At 45.1% G+C, this 18,653-nt stretch overlaps 1 protein-coding gene and 1 non-coding gene across 4 annotated transcripts; both read right to left on the bottom strand.

The window, feature by feature from the left end:
* Window positions 1-5,976: 5,976 nt before the first annotated feature.
* Window positions 5,977-17,674, bottom strand: DTWD1 (DTW motif tRNA-uridine aminocarboxypropyltransferase 1). Of its 3 annotated transcripts, none has more exons than XM_078876966.1 (5): window positions 17,568-17,674; window positions 14,231-14,564; window positions 12,579-12,719; window positions 8,064-8,397; window positions 5,977-7,032 (listed from the first exon to the last, which is right to left on the bottom strand). In XM_078876966.1, the coding sequence occupies exons 2-5, from the start codon at window positions 14,510-14,512 to the stop codon at window positions 6,794-6,796; spliced, it is 996 nt and encodes a 331-aa protein (XP_078733092.1). In that variant the 5' UTR covers window positions 14,513-14,564; window positions 17,568-17,674; the 3' UTR covers window positions 5,977-6,793. The 3 variants fall into 3 exon arrangements, with proteins under 3 accessions (XP_078733092.1, XP_078733094.1, XP_078733093.1); XM_078876968.1 differs by having other exon boundaries at window positions 8,064-8,247; XM_078876967.1 differs by lacking the exon at window positions 17,568-17,674 and adding an exon at window positions 16,534-17,546.
* On the bottom strand, window positions 10,753-10,825 carry TRNAG-CCC (transfer RNA glycine (anticodon CCC)). Its single transcript has one exon. It is a non-coding gene; the product is annotated as a tRNA-Gly (tRNA).
* Window positions 17,675-18,653: the final 979 nt, after the last annotated feature.

Genomic DNA, 18,653 nt, shown 5'->3' with positions numbered 1-18,653 from the left:
AGTTGTTACCCCAAACTTCCCGTCCAGCCTGAAAGCCCAACCTCAATGCCGCATGAAACACGGCTCGCCGCTACGTGAATGGGATAAAAGATAAGGCCATGAATATTTCAACCGGACCGATAAATAAAATATTACTGCGAGAGCTTATTCAAATCGGCGAAAGCAAACGTCTCAATCTACTTTCCGCCCAACAAATGTTTGTGTGCAACCGGGTTCCCTGTAGTAGGACCTGGTCCCTTTAACTCTGGTTCTGCCAATCCTGATCAAACGCACACATTTATGTCATCTATTTTTTTTTACTTCTTTCCCCTGCATCCCCCTGGGTGTTATATCACACACGTCTCTGCTTCTCTTGCTGTCATTTCACATTTTCATCTTCATTAGGTGCTACGCTGGCGCAAACACCCAACGCGGAATGCACTGCTCATCGACGACTGTCAAGCAACTCTCTGAACTAACACCGTGAGGTGTGTGTGCGTGCCATGACGCGGTCGTCATTACACCCTGGATTAGCAGCAAGACATCATCTTTGAAGAGATTAATTCAAAATAATACAGCACGTTGCTGGAGCTATTTGGCCCTTACCACGATTAGTACACTATTCTTGAATACCATTCCGTGTGTTTATTCATGAATACGTGCATGCAATTCATGTGCTCGGTAAAGTGAGCGTGGCTTGGGCCAGGATGCGTCAGCTAGAAAGGGATCATTGCCTATGGTGAAGAGTCGTGACGGAGTGGCAGCCAAGGAATGGAACGCGTCTGAGAGAATGACGAGAGCAGCTCTGGGTGGATTGCGACATCACGTGACACAGGGAGATGTCGATAGCTTGTGTACGCTTTCATCAAGCGGTGGATTAAGCATGCCTAATGATGATTATGATACATGTGTAGAAATACAATGAACTTCTATTATCCACAATTCCAATTTTCTGCTAATTGTATCTTCCTATTGTCCACAAAGTCACGGATAAGAGAAGCGAGAGACAATCACTGTGTATAAATATAAAACTTATACAGATGAGGGTTTTTTTCTCTTTCAAAGTAATTTATTTTCCCACAAATATGGTTATTAAAGCACAAATTGACAGGAGCTGTAAAACATTATTTAAATCTGTGGTTACCCACTGAAATTAAATTGTAATGAAGATGTAAAAAGTTTAACACGTAGGATTTCGCGACCAATGTCATCCATAATAGAGGGGTTTTTTTTGGGTCAGATCGCGTAAATATATAAATGTGTCGTTAAACCCGCCACTACCCGACACAGCCAACTAGTAAAGGTTGGTGGCGGGTCTAATGACACATTTATATATTTACGCGATCTAACCCCCAAAAAACCTCCTCTATTATGGAAGATTTATAAAACCAACATAATGACGGGCGACTGCCGGAGCAGTGGCACGGTGGTTGTCGCCGCGAGCGCACTGGCGACGAGTCCCCCTGGCAGCTGACGGTGCCTCGCGATACCTGCACAGGAACCAACCCCCTTGACCAACCTACAGCGACCGGCGTGGTGAAGTATGGTCAAACCCCCACAACCATTCTAGATTTGAAGCTTTCGTGACTGCAAGGAATCATATTCTTAGGTTTTTTCGGTAAAGTCACGTAGGTAAAACATCAAAATTAATGAAAATAAAATAAAAACAAAAATCACGACGTTTCGGAGGCAACACAAGTCTCCGTCATCAGGTGGGACCGTCACAGCCAGATTAGCTGCATCAAGTGAGGCAATGATTCAAGAAGTAATCCCTTATAAGCAAGTTGAAGGGGGGAGGAGAGGGGGGGGGGAGCTCATCAGAATGTGGTAGCCAATGAATGGAACGTATCGGGAGGGAGGGGGGCGGGAAGGGGAGGGGCCAAAAAAATGGACGACGGCTTGGACGCGGTTGCTGCACACGCCAACACAATGGACAGAGAGGGGGAGGGGAGGTCTGATACACATGATAGAACAAAGGAACGAAAATGCCCATGTTTATACCAATGCTGGCTGAACAATGAAGAGAGTACTGTTAAAAAATAACTGGGGATGTTAACACTCGGTAAAGTAAAGTAAAATAGTGCTTGTCAGATATGATGGTCCAAAAAGTGTAATTAAGTCTTTTTTGCGTGGTTGATAACATCTTTCCAATGATTACTAAGTTTGTACCCATCATCACGGTTCTCTGCAATATGTAGTGGCGTACCCATCATCAAGGTTCTCTGCAAACCTCCCAGGTACCATCAAAGGTTTGTACACGAAGCCATACAAATATACAAACACAGACATAATTTCAACCGTGATGATGGGTACAAACTTAGTAATCATTGGAAAGATGTTATCAACCACGCAAAAAAGACTTAATTACACTTTTTTGGACCATCTTATCTGACAGGCACTATTTTGCTTTACTTTACCGAGTGTTAACATCCCCAGTTATTTTTTAACAGTACTCTCTTCATTGTTCAGCCAGCATTGGTATAAACATGGGCATTTTCGTTCCTTTGTTCTATGTGTATCAGACCTCCCCTCCCCCTCTCTGTCCATTGTGTTGGCGTGTGCAGCAACCGCGTCCAAGCCGTCGTCCATTTTTTTGGCCCCTCCCCCTCCCGCCCCCCTCCCTCCCGATACGTTCCATTCATTGGCTACCACATTCTGATGAGCTCCCCCCCCTCTCCTCCCCCCTTCAACTTGCTTATAAGGGATTACATCTTGAATCATTGCCTCACTTGATGCAGCTAATCTGGCTGTGACGGTCCCACCTGATGACAGAGACTTGTGTTGCCTCCGAAACGTCGTGATTTTTGTTTTATTTTATTTTATTTTCATTAATTTTGATGTTTTACCTACGTGACTTTACCGAAAAAACCTAAGAATATGACCCCCACAACCAACCTGGCATGGAGAGGCCTTTAACCCGATTGATAATGTGTATATTTATGGGTTTTGTTATTTAACTATTATGTTCAATCAAGCCATATGATTTAGCTTTCCAAAAATGCACTTTAACAAGAAAATAGCAACATTTTTGAATGAATGAGGTTTCACGTACAATCAAAATAATGTTACTTTTGATGGTCCGTCCGCATATGTGCCTCTCCATAAGCGCTACGAAAATAAATGTGTTAACAGATCACCGTACGCCACTACATATTAATCTGAAAGAATTATAACAGTTTCCTTCCAAGCCTGTCATTGCAAATGGCATGGGATAAACGTGTTAGAGGGTGACGTCAGTTACCCTCCACAGTCTAGCACTCCGGCATCATTTAAGATGTGCTGAGTTGACTGCTGGGAATACGACCATTCATTCCACGTGTATAATAACAGGTGTTTGCCTCTGAAAATTTCCCCAGAGAACTGCAGGATTTCCCCACGGAAGCCTTGCTTCAACCGTGGTGAGTTGTGGCCGATTTCAGGCTTCTGGTTAATGCTCTCGCACCGCGCGGCACAACTTGCCACGGCTTGCTTGATTTACTCTGCAAGACATTGCAAGATGCACTCAACCGCCAAACATTTCATTCTTAATTTTCCAAGGTTTAATTTACAGAAGGCTCTCCTGAATACATCATCGTCATCATCGGGCATGATAAATCCACTGCTGGATGAAGGCCTCCCCAAGCCATCGCCATCTCTCACGAACCCACGATGCAATAATCCACCCAGCAGCTGCAAACTGATTTCATTTGCTCAGTCCCCACGGTGGACATCTTCTTGTGGGCGAGAGGACGGCAGGTCGGCTAAATAGACAACAATTACAATACTAAAGTTCGAAGACGATGGGTAAGATACTCTGCGTTGTGCTCTGTCGTCCGGAGAGGTGGTGGGCGACTCGACAATGTCTGAACACCGTCGGGGGATGATTTGTGGAACGGCATAACTTTCATTTCAAAGAGGTCGCCTTCAGAAGGGCAAATTGCTGTGCCTGCAATAGCGATCAGAGACTCACCCTCCACGTCGCAACGACGCAGCTGAATTCCTCGGCACGAAATCCGCCCAAATCTCTGATCACCATTGCCGGATCTTAAAGAGAGAAACGCACCTGTCTCTCCGCACCTTTGGGAGATTGTTTCTCGGGTTCCCATATGCTACAGAGTCCACAATTATACGTCATTGATCACAGGTGAGCTCACACCGGCTATGCGAGCGAAGACAGTACATGAGGGCACATTCTCCACGCTATTACAGATGGCGTGAAACGGACATTTTTTTTGAGACTGGAAATCGCTCTCCGCTACCGGGCGTTGAATCTTTAAGCCCACATTTTCTGCCGAATGTGATTGAAGGTGGAGATAAGCTCACGACATGCCAGCTTTCAACACGATCAGCATGCGAGGAGTGCTGTGTAAAAAGAGTGACAGCTCTGGGGGCTGCCTGTGGGAGCCGGAACGAGCGAGCAACACCCATTGCCACGCGCTCCCCCCTCGGAGCCAGGGACGGACTGCGGAGACACGAGAGGGGATCTTTGGCAAAAAGGTGCGAAGCACAATACAATTATAGACGTTTGGAATAAGTGGCCGAATTGGAGCGTATCACACTCTAAAGGACTAGAAGTGCATTGTGGTGTACCAGTGCAAGCCGGTACAACAACGTGCATTAAAATCGGGTAATTATTATGGATCTAATGGTTCAAGAATTCCTACACGCGTTGAAGTGTACCATTTCCTCGTACTTTCGCGTAGCTTGTTGAGATTGGGAACACAGAAGCCTTGCACTACACACTCCAGTTGCGCCACAATGGCACAATGATCAGTTCGTAAATTTCATAAATGTGTAAGTCGTTCAGTGGTGGCTATGCACGTGGCCTGTAATCCAGCACTGTGGAGGTGAGGGTTGGCGGATCACACACGGATGTTGTGAAACTCCCTTCTTGCGGGCGTCTGAAGGCAGTACAGCAACCACGTGGAGTCCATCAGCAGGGGATCGAGTTTTGCCCCCTTGCACGTGTGGATTCTCTCCTGGTGCTCAGGTTTCCTCCCAGATCTAAAACACTTATTGATTGCTCGATAATAGCACCTTACAATAGAGGATCACAGAGCTTGGGCAATAGTTGGCGCTGCCTCACCACCTAGTTGTTTCCTTTCCTGCTTGTCTGTAGTTCCTCCACAAGCCTGAGTTGTCCTCTTCAATTGAATTAGCACTGTGTGGTACACTCCAAGTTGAAATTATGATTATTCATGGCCAAGATCCATGACCTTTCCTCCCACTTTCAATGCACAATCAATTACGATGCTAGTTACTGCATTATTTAAAGTGGTGATATCCATTTCATCATTTGGCTCCTCCAGGCATTTGAATGTTGATGAGTTGCTCCGTGTGAGCAATGGTAAAGGCTCAAAAGCAAACGGAACAAATGTGAAACCACAAAGGACATGTGGATGAAGAGAGATGTAAAGAGACAGAGATGCTAAAAAAAACCCAGTGGAATAAACATAAAGTCTGTAAAACAATTAGGAAAATGAGACAAGAATGAGAAGAGAAATGGGAGACCATCAAATGATTGAGGATGTCATAGCAATGATTGAAGACAAAATGGGATCATAAAAGCAAGAGGAGCTCGGTAGCCAATTGGAAATGTACAAATGGTAGCCCTTAGCAAGAAAGATGGGGGAAATGACACACCATACGGGATCTTCAAATTAGCATAGAAATGTTATAAATATCTTGAGAGAAGGAAAAAAACTCCGTACATTCCAGAAAATCAACAGTTTTTCAAATGAAGACGAGGACATTCCAGATGTCACGACTGAAGAAGTAAACATTGCCCTCAAGAGCATGAAGGGAAAGCTCATGGACCAGATGGTGCGACTGGATATTATCAAAGCAGCAGGGGAACAGTCGTTGGAACTAAATTAGCAGAACTATTCCCAAAATGTTTACACAGAAATCACCATCTCAAATTTGCGTGATGATATGTGCAAGACGTCTAGCCAGTGTGGACAAGTAAAACAAAACCTAAGTCAAGGAAAGCACAAAGCTTTAACAGAACATACATTTATTTTCTGCATAAAGAGGTCACAATTTGACAAAAAAATGCTCTATAACACAACCAACATTGTGATGTCGAGGTAAGGAACTGGGAGGCTGGGGGTAAACGCAGGAGCTTTGTCACGGATTGTCCCAAACAGTATTTCTTAAACGTGGGTCGTGAACCCAGCCGTGTCACCGTCGATACTGGGACCGATGATACAGTGAATGCAGCTTTTGTATTTATATATTTAGAAAAAGTAAACATTCGGGTAGGTGCCAGTTTAATATATGAAATAAAAAAACAGCACATTTAAGTCTTTCGATTGTAAAAAATAATTTACACACTGACCTAGCAACGTTGAGGGTTATGACGTCCGTAGCAGATCCCAGTTATGGCAGTCGACACCTGAACCACAATTCTGTTCTTACAAATTGACATTGGGGAGAATGATTTGTTTTTGAGAGAGCGCCCTATCTACCAGGCCTTCTCAGAGTGCTTAAAATCACATTTCCAACTTTTTGAAAGGGCATCCCAAGTGGCGGCTGCCTCTGCAGGCACAGGGTCACTCCGCACCCGGCATGTGCGTGGGCATTAGTCCGCTATGTGTAATTACAACTGTGTACTTTGCAGTGTAATTTTCAAAATGTTGTAAATTTGTACCCCGTCGCGCAATGGCCTACTCTTCCGAATGACGTCAGGGGACCTTTGTGCATATATTGGCACAAGGCAGAGGAAAGTGGAAACAAGTGACGACGCGTGCAATGGACACCTACGGGCAATCTTCCCCGTGGATCGTGATGATGAGAGCCCAAACTCGAACTGCAAACCGCAGCGTCCGAGTAGCTAGGCCTGCAGCGAGGCCTGCTTGTGCGCCTTGGCGTTGTTCACGAGGCCGTGCATGAATGTGAAGAAGAAGAGCAGGTTGTCGTGCTGCCCGGCGTACGGCCCCTGCTGCAGCAGGCCGTGGTATTCGACAAAAAAGTAGTAAATGGCCTCGATGGTGGAGAGGAAGGTGCGTGGGGTTCCCTTCTGGTGGCGCCAGAACTGCGATTCCCACGCCTGGAGTTTTACACACTGCAGGGCTGTGCAAAGAGAGACAACATAGCAATAAGTCTTCATCGTCATGGTCATCACCCAGCCATGGGCAATCCACTGCTGGATGAAGGCTTTCTGAAGCTGTCGCCACCTCTCACCGTCCTGTGATGTAATCTTTAATCGAGCATCTGCACAGAAACTGATTTCACCGCTCTAGCTTACCGGTCGACCGTCCTCGGATTTAATTTACTGCTTGAAAGAAATATACAATAATTTCATATTCTTAACCACAAAATCTTCACCGAGTCTCAGAAATTATTTAGAAAATTGGTCACGCATTGAGATATTTCGCCGGTTCCATTTAACGAGTGGTTATTATTTACGTGGGAGGAAATGGAAGTGCCTGGAGGAAACCTACGAATGTCAGGGGATAACACCCTCAGGATTGCAAGAGGAGTGCACAGCTGATTTAATGTACTGCCATTACCTGGAATGCAACCGATCTTGTCAGATCTCAGAAGCTAACCAGGGTTGAGCCTGGATAGTTTGTTGATGGGTAATCACTGTGAATAAACAGACTGCTGAACAGCCACTTTGTCTGTATAAAGCAGTGCAGCCAAATCCATTGTTGGACTGCAAACATGCTCCTATGTCTACGCTTCCCGCTTTCACTGACCGCACGGTGAAATCATGGTCAACTCCGATTACCACGGTTGGCTACGTACGGTGCAAAAGAAGTTCAACATACAAATTGCCCCGACAGCCCATGTGGTGTGGGGAAGCACTCATCCAACAGTGGATTTATAACAAGGCCATACATTTGCTCGTGTACATTACCTGGCCACGTCAAGCTTTGGGAGTTTCACAAATCTATGTGAACCACTCACCCTTGCCTCCCAAGTGCGGCATCACAGGCACGCATCATCACGCACAGGTGTTGTAGATAAGACCGACCCTCGCCATTTCACCTGTGGAATCACTATCAAGTGTCTCGGGGCGACGAACAGGTATGAGCACCACCACAAACTCGTTTCTAAGCGAGCAGAATTTCTGATGAGCAGACGCACGTACAACTCACCTTTCAATCTCTCGTCCATGCTCATTTTGTTCGTCTGGTTCCAAGTGCTGTCAATGAACACCACCCGGTGGAAGGGACCTTCTGGATACCTCTTCTCAGAATCTGCCGGCACCTTCGGAGGTAAGCTGGGCACCGGGGTGCAGTGCTCTTCTTTATCGCCAGCGAGCTTCATTTTCTTTACCGCCTGCGGTGAAGGATCACTGGATTGTGAATCGATGCGAGGAGTGACGTCATTTCTGGGCTTCTCTCCTTGATCTTTTTTGTCATCTTTTGTTATCTCTTTTTCCAAATCCTCGAGTGTGACGGAATCGGGTCCGGGAAACACGAGCAAAACCTGCGACCGCAATAAAAGACACCCCCCCCCCCCCCGCCGAATAAATTGGCGCTTATAACAAAAAAACCTCAGTACAATACTAATTAGGCAAGAATTCAAATATAGACTACAAAGATAGAACTATTTTAATTGGCGACATTTACACACAGTGCCAATAGGGTGATGTCATTTGCCAAGGCCACTAGAGCTCAACCTTTTTGGTAGGGTGCCCCCTCCCCCGCCCCCCCAAATCAAGATCACTGGTCTCAGTAACCCTCACCTCCTCACCCCCTCACCCCCTTCCTCACACTTCTTCCTTGTGGTGAATACCGTATTCTCTGGAATATAAATTAAATTGTCACCCCCCCCGCCTACCCGGTATTTTAATGCAACAAAAAGTTGTAGTTTCACCTTGCAATCCGGTACGTGTGCGCGTGTGTGAAAACAGATCTGTTAAAGCTTTACCGACACCGGGCGTAGCGCTTGGGGTGCATCTTACTTTCCGGACTGTCTTATAAATGCGGAGGATATTTTTCGAGACTCTTGTAGTACGGTTTCCATACAATACATCGTCCTCCATATATAGAGTACTCTATTTAGAATACTCCCTATTCGCCACAGAAGATTGAGGCATTAATCCACGATTGAAGTGTTTTCATTTTAGTGCAAACAGTTGTTAAATAGGGCCACTAATTTTGTTACAACACCTGGTCGCGCTTCTTTAATATGTCCAGTTATTCCATCTGGGAGCTTTCCCTGTTTTCATACGCTGAAGGGCAGCAACTGCTATTAGCGTGACATCTGGAATTTCCTCCTCTTTCTCTAAAAAGAGTATTCGTTTCCTGAGTTAGATGTTTTTTTTTCTGCGAGACATGCATATACATTTCCTCCGCTAGTTTTAAGATTCTGTCCCAACCATGTGGTACGATTCAATCTTGCTCTCCAAAGATACACTATTTGTGATTTCCCAATCGTCAACATTCCGTCCGCTGCCTTCGTGCTCCCATTGTTATTAAGACCTCTTCAATCAATTGGGCGTTTTCCACATTTTTTATAGGAATGTGATCGTGGTTTTCCAATGCCATGGAATCTGCGTTGTTATGCACTGCATATCTGCTATGCAAAAGCACTTAGTACGCCCTAGAAAGTATGTCCTCGGAGCTGGGATTTACCTTGGAAAAAAAAAAGGATGGCTTTGTGTACATTAATTATTGACTGAAGTGAGGCCATCAACGTGTTACACTTAAGAACCTGCAGTAATCCACGAGTGGCTGCCCAGATTGGAACAGAAGAACATAACGGTGCTGGCTTAGTGCACAAACGTGTTATTAGTCCCCTCCGCGACATGGCCACCTCAGTCTTCGTATTTCTTTAGCGATACTCGATGTCGTGTTAATAAGCATGTATGTATCTTGAACTTCTTTCGTACCGTACGTAGCCAACCGTGCTAATTGTAGGTGCAGGGGAAGGAAAACAAACGGAACACAAAAAAATATTCAAAAAAATGAGTTTTCAATCTAGATGATTTCAACGTGAATAGCTCCAGTAGCTTCCTAATATCGGAAGGAAGAGCGTGTCAGACGGCCGCGTAACCATGGCACATCGCGGTATTGTGACATGCACTACAATCTAACGTGGAGGCTCGCCTTCATCGCCCAGAAACCTAAAAACAAAACACAACATAAAAAACACAAATAGCTCTTGCAACAAAATAGATAAGCGGATAATAAATGTCTCCTACGTAAATCTATCTATCCACGTAAAAATAAAACGACGTTTTACACAACGATCCCACGGCCTTCTGAGAATGCAAAGCTTCAGCAGCATTGGCTAAAATACAAGCGACACTCTGGACCAGTTTTGACACACAGTGTCTCATCAACAGTCTGGCTTTCTTAAATGAATGCTGATGAACAGCCCAATGTCATAGGCAAAAGTCCCTCTCTTTAAGATATGGGCCCTATCTTGATTCAAAATTACCTTATGACAATGTAAGCGGTATGTCCTCGGCTGTCTAAAATGAATGTGAAGCTTATCGGCATTTTAAATCTCTATCAAATGTGATGGAGTGATGTCAGTTGGGTTCTTATCTATGGTAGTATAGTTGACAACCTTCGTAATTTTAGTAAAGTCTTTAGTTTGGCACTTCACTTCGCCATTCTTTCAGTTTAATTGACTTATAATCATAATCAGAATATGTATTTGTACTGGAAGAATACAATGAGCTATAGAGATCTTCTTCACAAATGTCCAGTAGGGGCAGGTCAGAACGTTATAACAAACAAGTAAACCCGTAAAAACAAAGTTTTTCACTATAAATCCTTTATATGCGTGGCAGCGAACTTAATATAAAGGATTTAAAAATATATTCGCCTGTGGAGGACGCGGGGATCGATCCCGCGACCTTTGGCATGGGAAGCGAAGGCGCTACCAACTGCGCTACTCCGCCACGGCCTGTGGAGGGGTTACGCTCTGGGCTCTTATACTGTGACGTTCAGCCAAAGCGATGAATGAGTTATATTTGAATATATGTTAAATATTTTTTTTTTGCCTAAAAAGTGTAAAATTTTGGGAATTTTTTTTCACGAACATGAATTGTCTGTCACAACGAGTCTGTGTGGAAAATGTCAGCTCGATTGGATCACGGGAAGTGGGTTAAAAACGAGCGAAAGATTTGCACGGTCCTAAGCAAGCAAGCAAGCACGCAAGCAAGCAAGCACGCAAGCAAGCACGCAAGCAAGCAAGCAAGCGATCTTAATATAAAGGATTTAAAAATACAAAACATGATGGAGTGCAAAGTATAGCAAAGGTAAGCAAAACACTAAAACAATATGCAAATAAAACTAAATTATTTGTACTTTACCAGGTAAGGCCCACTGAGCTATTAGCTTCTTCTTCAGAATCGACCTAGCAACAAAAATAGCTCAACGAAGTGGCTTATGTGGACATTTATAGCAGCCAAATAATCTAAATAATCGACGTAATGGTGTGCGAGGGGTGAAAAATTCCACCCCCCCCAACCCTGCCCTAATATTATCACGTCAGCCAATCAGTGAACACCGTTGATCTTTTAATGCGTGCGTACATAGCCAATTAGAGTGCTTTTATTCGTGCACTGCAGTCTCGAATAACGCGACGGACATTATTTCCGTCGGCGTCTTCAGACTCGTTAGTCGCGCTTTGGTCAGTGGTGGGTAGTCGTCACGCGTCACGAATACTTTGTTCATCATTAACTTTTGTTAACAAAATCAACACAGGATGTCAGTGTGGTGTCACGCCTGTTATTTTTAATAAAACACCATTGGGATCACTGGAACACTCCTGTGAATCGTGTTTTTAAATGAAACCTTCAACCTCATGGTGCACAACTCGGAACACAGATTAGGCAAGCACTGACAAAAGCTGGGCGGGGGTTTGGGTTGCATTTTTCTTTTAATTTGCACCTACACTGGAGCTGACAGCAGCGAGTGCCTCCTGCTGGTGAGGATTATTAACCATTCTCGGCTTGGAAAGGATGCTACATTCACAACTGATGCGAGCTGTGATGGGCGATGGCGAGATATCACAATCGATGAAACATCAAGTCAAATATAAATGCAGATTTCGACTGCAATTCGATCCGTTTGTCATTTCCCTGCCCCCCCCCCCCGCCCCAATATTATCCCCATTTTGATATCGGTGTCAGGGTCACGAGGCTAAATATTAATTATGATCTCTCGCAGGGCAGCAGTACAACCCTTCGTGTTGGATAACAGCCCACGGAGGAAAAGGTCACAGCTACCTCAGGTCCACACAGCAGTGGGCGGCACTTTTCTACCCGCTCTGCGGAAGCGAGTAATGTCTGTAGCACAACAATTAAACCAATGTTTTTTAATTCTCAGAGCCGAGATTTTTCACCAAATTGCAAAACCAAATTTAATGCAATTACTTGCGAGTTCGGTCCAAAGTCATAAGTTGATTTCCCCAGTAGAGCCCACCGAGCTATTCGGCTCTTTTTTCAAGGGCGACTTGGCCAGCATACAACAGTGGCAGTCACTGGTGACCGGACTGAGAACAATGACTCGGAGGACCTGGTTTTAATCACAGGGAAGTGCCTGGATTGGAACCCATGGCCTCATCGGTGCCAGCTCAGTACTCTTGATCTCCGAGCCAATCAGCCACCTCCCACCACAAACAAACATTCACATTTAATGAACGCTCACCTTTTCATTTTTATCATACTCCGGGAAGCAGGGGTAGGTGTACATGGTGACATCGTCTGGAGCCAAGATGCAGGCATGCACAGCTGTACTTTTTCCGTCCGTCTCGCAGGAATGCTTAATGATGTCAACCTTTAAGGGCAACTGTCGGAGTGCAGGGAAACAATGGGTTATTACAACAATACGCCGTGCATTTGCACTCAACGTTGGTAGCAGAGGAGGCAGAGACTCACCTGCCATACTCCAATGAAAATAGCTGTTACGAAAGGTAAAAAAAGAATCAAATAAAATATTAAGATTTTTCTACTGATCTGTGTTATAAATGTCATTTCTGTACGATTCCAATAATTTTTATAGTCAAAATCGCCAAATTTGCGGAGCTCCGCTGCAAATACAGGAAGAGACGAGAGGTGAGGCAGCGACGAGTTCAGCCTCCCCTCTGATTGAGCAACCCCTCAGTAACTGGATGGAGCGTGGGCAATAAGCGCGTGCGTGTTACTATCTCTCTGTGTGTCAGTAATGTAATGTTTGTAGACCCCTTCATTCCATGTCCTCGCCTTCCATACTCCAGGCAACTTATTTCACGTATGTGTATAAAGATATTTAGGCTCGCTGGTCTCGTCATGAAACTGCAATGAAAAAGCACCAGGGGAGGCAGCTATCACATCTGCCTCACTGAGGGGGACGTGGCTAACACGCCCCCCTCAGTGAGGCCACGCCCCCCTCAGTATGTGAATCTGGCTCCGACACGAGCCAGTGCCTCCCCAGACATTGACCTCACCGCACGTCACTGGTTGGTAGTGTGTCCATCAATTATTACACCTTGTTAAACATGCACAATGGAGCAACTTTTGTTTAAGCATGGCACCTGCCCAGCACAGATCCATTGCCCCAATATGCCAATCAGCCAGTAACAACACAGCACACTATTGAAAGTATAGCAGGTAAAAGGCAATGTACATTTCTTGAGTTGAGCAAGGGAATAGGAACCTGGCGAAGAGAGATGAGGAGGGGATTACAAAGTCGAGCTGTGCGAGGAAGAAGATGACCAGCAGAACTTGTGTTGATTAAACGCATGACGGATGAAATGATACAATTTGGTAGACCGAGTCCCCAACATGGGTGGAGGAATCAATGAGTGATATTCACACAAACAATTATGGTGATGGTAATAGTAACAGAAGAGTGAGAAATGGATTGTGACAACCAGTGACTGGAGTGAAGCAGTGAGCGCTGGATCACCAATTCACCTGACTGCATTTAGTTGAATTATAAGGAACAGGATACATATTCTTGGTTCGGTAAAGTCACGTAGAACGGAAATAATAAAAATAAAACATGATAAAATTCTCACGTTTCGGCCACAACGCAAGCAGCTGTCTTTCTGACAGCTCTGTTTGTTCACCTGAGGACGGCTGCTTGCGTTGTGGCCGAAACGTCGTGAGAATTATTCTATGTTTTATTTTTATTATTTTATTACTTCCCTTCTACGTGACTTTACCGAAAGAACCAAAAATATGAATCCCTGCAGTCACGAAAGCTTTAAATCGAAATTTAACAGGATACAGCTTATGTGGAATCAACATTTTACTCTAATAAGATATCACGGAATGTAATATAATCATACAATGCAATACACTTTGAAGTAAACAAACCTTCACTCTTGGCACGCGTTCTTCTGAAATCCCCTCCAAAAGGGAGAAACAAGTGTAACAGTAAAACATTCGTGATGCTTGGCACTTTGGGCACTTGGACCGTCCGCGCTTCATTAATTCTTCCAAGACCGTCTGGGATGCCATGCGGAGGTGTTTGAAGGGCCCCTCGGCGAGTTGGGTCGGACCTCGTTCTCCCGACACGCTCCTGGGCTGCTTGGGATAGCAGCTGCTGTCCCCCTGCGAATCCTCCACTTTGTCTCCCTTCTCTATCTTTTCCATCATCGATGCCACCGATCGAACATGAGGCGTTTTGAGGGTTCACAGTTTGCGCGTTCTGAAAGAGACAAACGTGTTTTGCTTTCAGGATGTAGTCAAGTTTACTCTTGTTAAACCAGGTGACCACTCAATAGGCTGATTTGCACGAGTGACCTGGGGCATTAGCCAGTGGGAGGTAATGATTGCTTTGTATAATTCCAATTGAGTGATTTGTGGGTAATTTTTTCATTTTTTACATTTGGGCCATGATGCTGGCACACAATGGCGTATACATCGGGGGATCTTTAACGTCCACTGTGAAACTGACGGCGCACATTATTACGATTGTTATGCCCACAGTAATAATCAGGGTGCCTCTAAGCGACGTCATTGCCCAGACACAAAGAACATGAACAGGGCGCTTTGCAATTCTGCTGGAGGAAAGTAACAAAAATCGAAACCAAGGCCAAGAAGCCATCACAGCCAATGTAACCAACGCTACCGCACCTCACCATCACTACCGACCGATTCCTCACCCGATCACCAAAAACCAAACTATGGCTACCACCGTCAGGTTTGAGGTCTTTCATATGGTCCCCAACCTCAATGCAACGCCTGTTTCAATAACCTGCCCTCGCCAACCTCGCACACGTAATCCACCCACTGCAACCTCAACAATACAGTACTTCTAATACATATTGATAGCATCGGGTCCTCAATTGGTCGACTCGGTCTCATCACCACCCCTTGGTTGCTGATCTCTGGGTGTTAATCCAATGCCCGGTGAATGCATAACCTAACGGTTGATTCAAATATTGACAGCATAAAGTGGAATAACAATTAACCCCCTGATTGATTCTATGAACTGTAGATTCAGTGTCACGGTTCGATTCCAGAATCAATTAATTTAATACTGATGTTAACGTTGAAGTAATTGTAGGTGGAGAGATCGCATGAACCCATTGGAACATATACGAATAAAAAAACAGTAATCTTCCACGTCAATGCATGCACGTTTTCAAAATGTATATGAATTAATCCATTCATTGGTACACCCAGAGAATATATGCAGTTAAGTTTATAAGTATTCAAACTTGATTTGAAGCTTTCGTGACTGCAGGAATTACTCTTTGGTTCTTTCGGTAAATTCACTTAGAAATTTTATTTTATAAGTATTTGCATATATAGGACACTTACTTAAATGCCATACGTTCCTTACGTTTCATACCATGGCAAACATTACATTGGCCTGCTGCAGTCTAGCAAAGTGTAGCCCCAGTGGCTGGCAGGCAAGGTGTACGTCCAGCAGGTGTGCAGAGCACCAGCCTACAAATGTCTGTGCCACGAGGACTGTGATGCCGAGGTTTTTCCAAATTGAGAGCAATGTATCAAATTGGGCAATTTTGGACCATGACGCAGGCACATATGGCCTACTCTTTTTGGAATGTCACACGATCGTTAATGCCCACTGTGAGGGAGACAACACATGTTTATTGTTAACAGACCTGTGGTGCAAGAGGTTTTGACTTTATAGTGTTTTTAAGAGAGTGCACTTGTTTTTTTTCATTACATCTGCAACAATCCGCAGAGATTTCTCATTGGAAACCTGGCAGCAACAATGTTCAATTTTGACTTGAAGCTTTCGTTACTGCAAGAATTCATATTCTTTGGGTCTTTCGGTAAAGTCACGTAGATAGGTTCAAAGACTTTACCCAAAGAATTATATGTTCAATTTTGCATTATCAAGAGTTAGGGATGAGGCAATAACATCTTTGGGAGTTTTTGTTGTTGTGATCAGGTTATTACTGGCAAGCAGGACTAAGATCGCCCTTTGTCGATCCACGAGTCATGGGGGTTGACCATACTTCATCCCCGAAAACTGAGAGAACTACACAAGTACACTACTTGAAAATACTGCAGTGGATTTACAAAGGGCTGTATCTATACACTGATGCTATATGCTGGTACTGTATATGGGTCCCCCAGTTTATCTAACCCATCTAACTTTGTGGGATTCCCTTGGGAGTCTGTGGCTGGGCATGACTTACGATTAATGGATCATCATCGCCACCAGGACCCATGTACAGCCACCTGTTTGTCCATCTGCTGCATTAGGGCCTCTCCATGACGTCCGGGTCGTGGGGTCATGTTTACCTTACTTCACTACGCCGCTCAGTACCCGGGGTTGGGGGGAGGTATAGATGTCGGACCATAGTGCAGTACAACAATTACATTTGCTGCACTGCTCACAACGTGGCCCACGTACGTAACGTTGTACATCGGATATTTTTAGCGGTCCCAGAGCTAATGACGCCTCATGGTTAATCGAGCCATCTGACACAACACTCTACTGCCCACGTGGTCCCATGGCTGCTTGGGATTACTGAAGAACATCAACACAAACGACTGACCTCGACATTCCCGTCTGTATCGCGGACATAGAGGGCCTTACACAGTCCCCGTCTGCCAAAGGGCAGCCAGCTACAATGCATTTACAGCCAACCCTCGTTCACCGATGTACGAACGTATGCGCGCACACATACAATAATAACACCGTGAGAGTGAAGTACTCTGTCGTGAAAAGGCTCGGCCAGGCAGCGTCTCGCTCAGGACACTGCCGACAGAAGGGGCCTTCGCTAGCGGGAGCTCTGGGAACCCTTCTTGACTATTGAGCAGGGTTCACCTTGGCCTACTCTCCCACCGCGGGTCTCGGACCAGGTGGTAGTAGCCACACTTTACACCCCACCAGCAGAGGTGGAGCCATTTGACGGCGGGCAACAGAAGCACCCGGCCTCCTCTTACAACACGCATTCTCCATCGCTCAGCTGCCGCGCCTGGAGATCGTGTAGGCGACGGGACGATGTTAAAGTGGTTTCGCAGTGAATGCTTTCAAACGAAACCTTCGGGCGCGCCAGCAAGGAGCCCTTTTTAGCGGCTAGAAAAACACAAAACGCCGAACGAATCGCTCGAAGCGAAGTTTTGTTTTTTTAAATTCGCCTCCTTCCATTTAAAACGTCGCAAGAGTCAGCGAGCCACAACAACAACAAGATAATCTCCCGGCCCCCCCTCGCTTGTTGACGACCTCCGCGAGAAGTGGAGCCGCGGCCGCGACGGAGTCATCGGAAGCGGCCACGCGCGGGGCCCCGGAACGAGCGGGAGGTCTCGAGTCGCGCCGCGCGTGTTGCCACATCAGAGGCTTTCCCACTCACAATCCACCCTCTCCTAGCTATAGTAGTAGGTCCCCTTGGTTCTTTCGGTAAAGTCACGTAGAATGGAAATAATAAAAATAAAACATAATAAAATAATTCTCACGACGTTTCGGCCACAACGCAAGCAGCCGTCCTCAGGTGAAGAACAGGTCTGTCGGGAAGACAGTCTTTCCGTGTCTTTCGTGTCTTTCCGACAGACCTGTTCACCACCTGAGGACAGCTGCTTGCGTTGTGGCCAAAACGTCGTGAGCATTGTATTTTATAATGTTTTATTTGTATTATTTTATTATTTCCATTCTACGTGACTTTACCGAAAGAACCAAGAAGATGAATCCCTGCAGTCACGAAAGCTTAAAATCGAAATATAATAGTAGGTGTTTACCCTTTCAACTGGTACAAAAACGGACACCTTTATACAAGGCATCATGTTTGCAATAACCACAACACAAGCAGTCAAAATGCAAACAAAAAGAAACAACTCTGATAATGATAATTGTTTTTTTTACCCTTTTATCTGGCAACAAAACTGACACCTTTTTTACGAGGAGTCATGTTGGCATAGACCACAATACCTGCAGTCAAAATGCAAACAAAAAGAAACAACTCTGATAATGATATGCACTGTCCTTGAAGTTGATTGGTCCACACCCGAGACAGCTTTTCTTAGAGCCTAGTCTCCATTGGTGTTGGACCAGATGACGCCAAAAGGCGTACAACTCAAAAACAGCGCAATATCAGAGTATTGAGAGCTCGGGGTAAGCATTTACACTATGAGACATCTCCTTTACCAGTGGCAAAATATAGTAGTAGGTTTTTACCCTTTTACTCCTAACTAATTAACTATTGTAACCAGGTAAAGGCCGCTGAGCTAGACAGGTTTTTTTTTTTTAAGCGATCTGGCGATGGCAGACGATAAGCTCAATGCAGGGGCTTGCCAGCACGTGGATTGACAATGCACG

The sequence above is a fragment of the Lampetra fluviatilis genome, chromosome 46 (assembly GCF_964198595.1).
Source record: "Lampetra fluviatilis chromosome 46, kcLamFluv1.1, whole genome shotgun sequence".
Lineage (NCBI taxonomy): Eukaryota > Metazoa > Chordata > Hyperoartia > Petromyzontiformes > Petromyzontidae > Lampetra > Lampetra fluviatilis.
The sequence above is the reverse complement of the archived record's forward strand: the minus strand, read 5'-3'. Positions and strand labels throughout refer to the sequence as shown.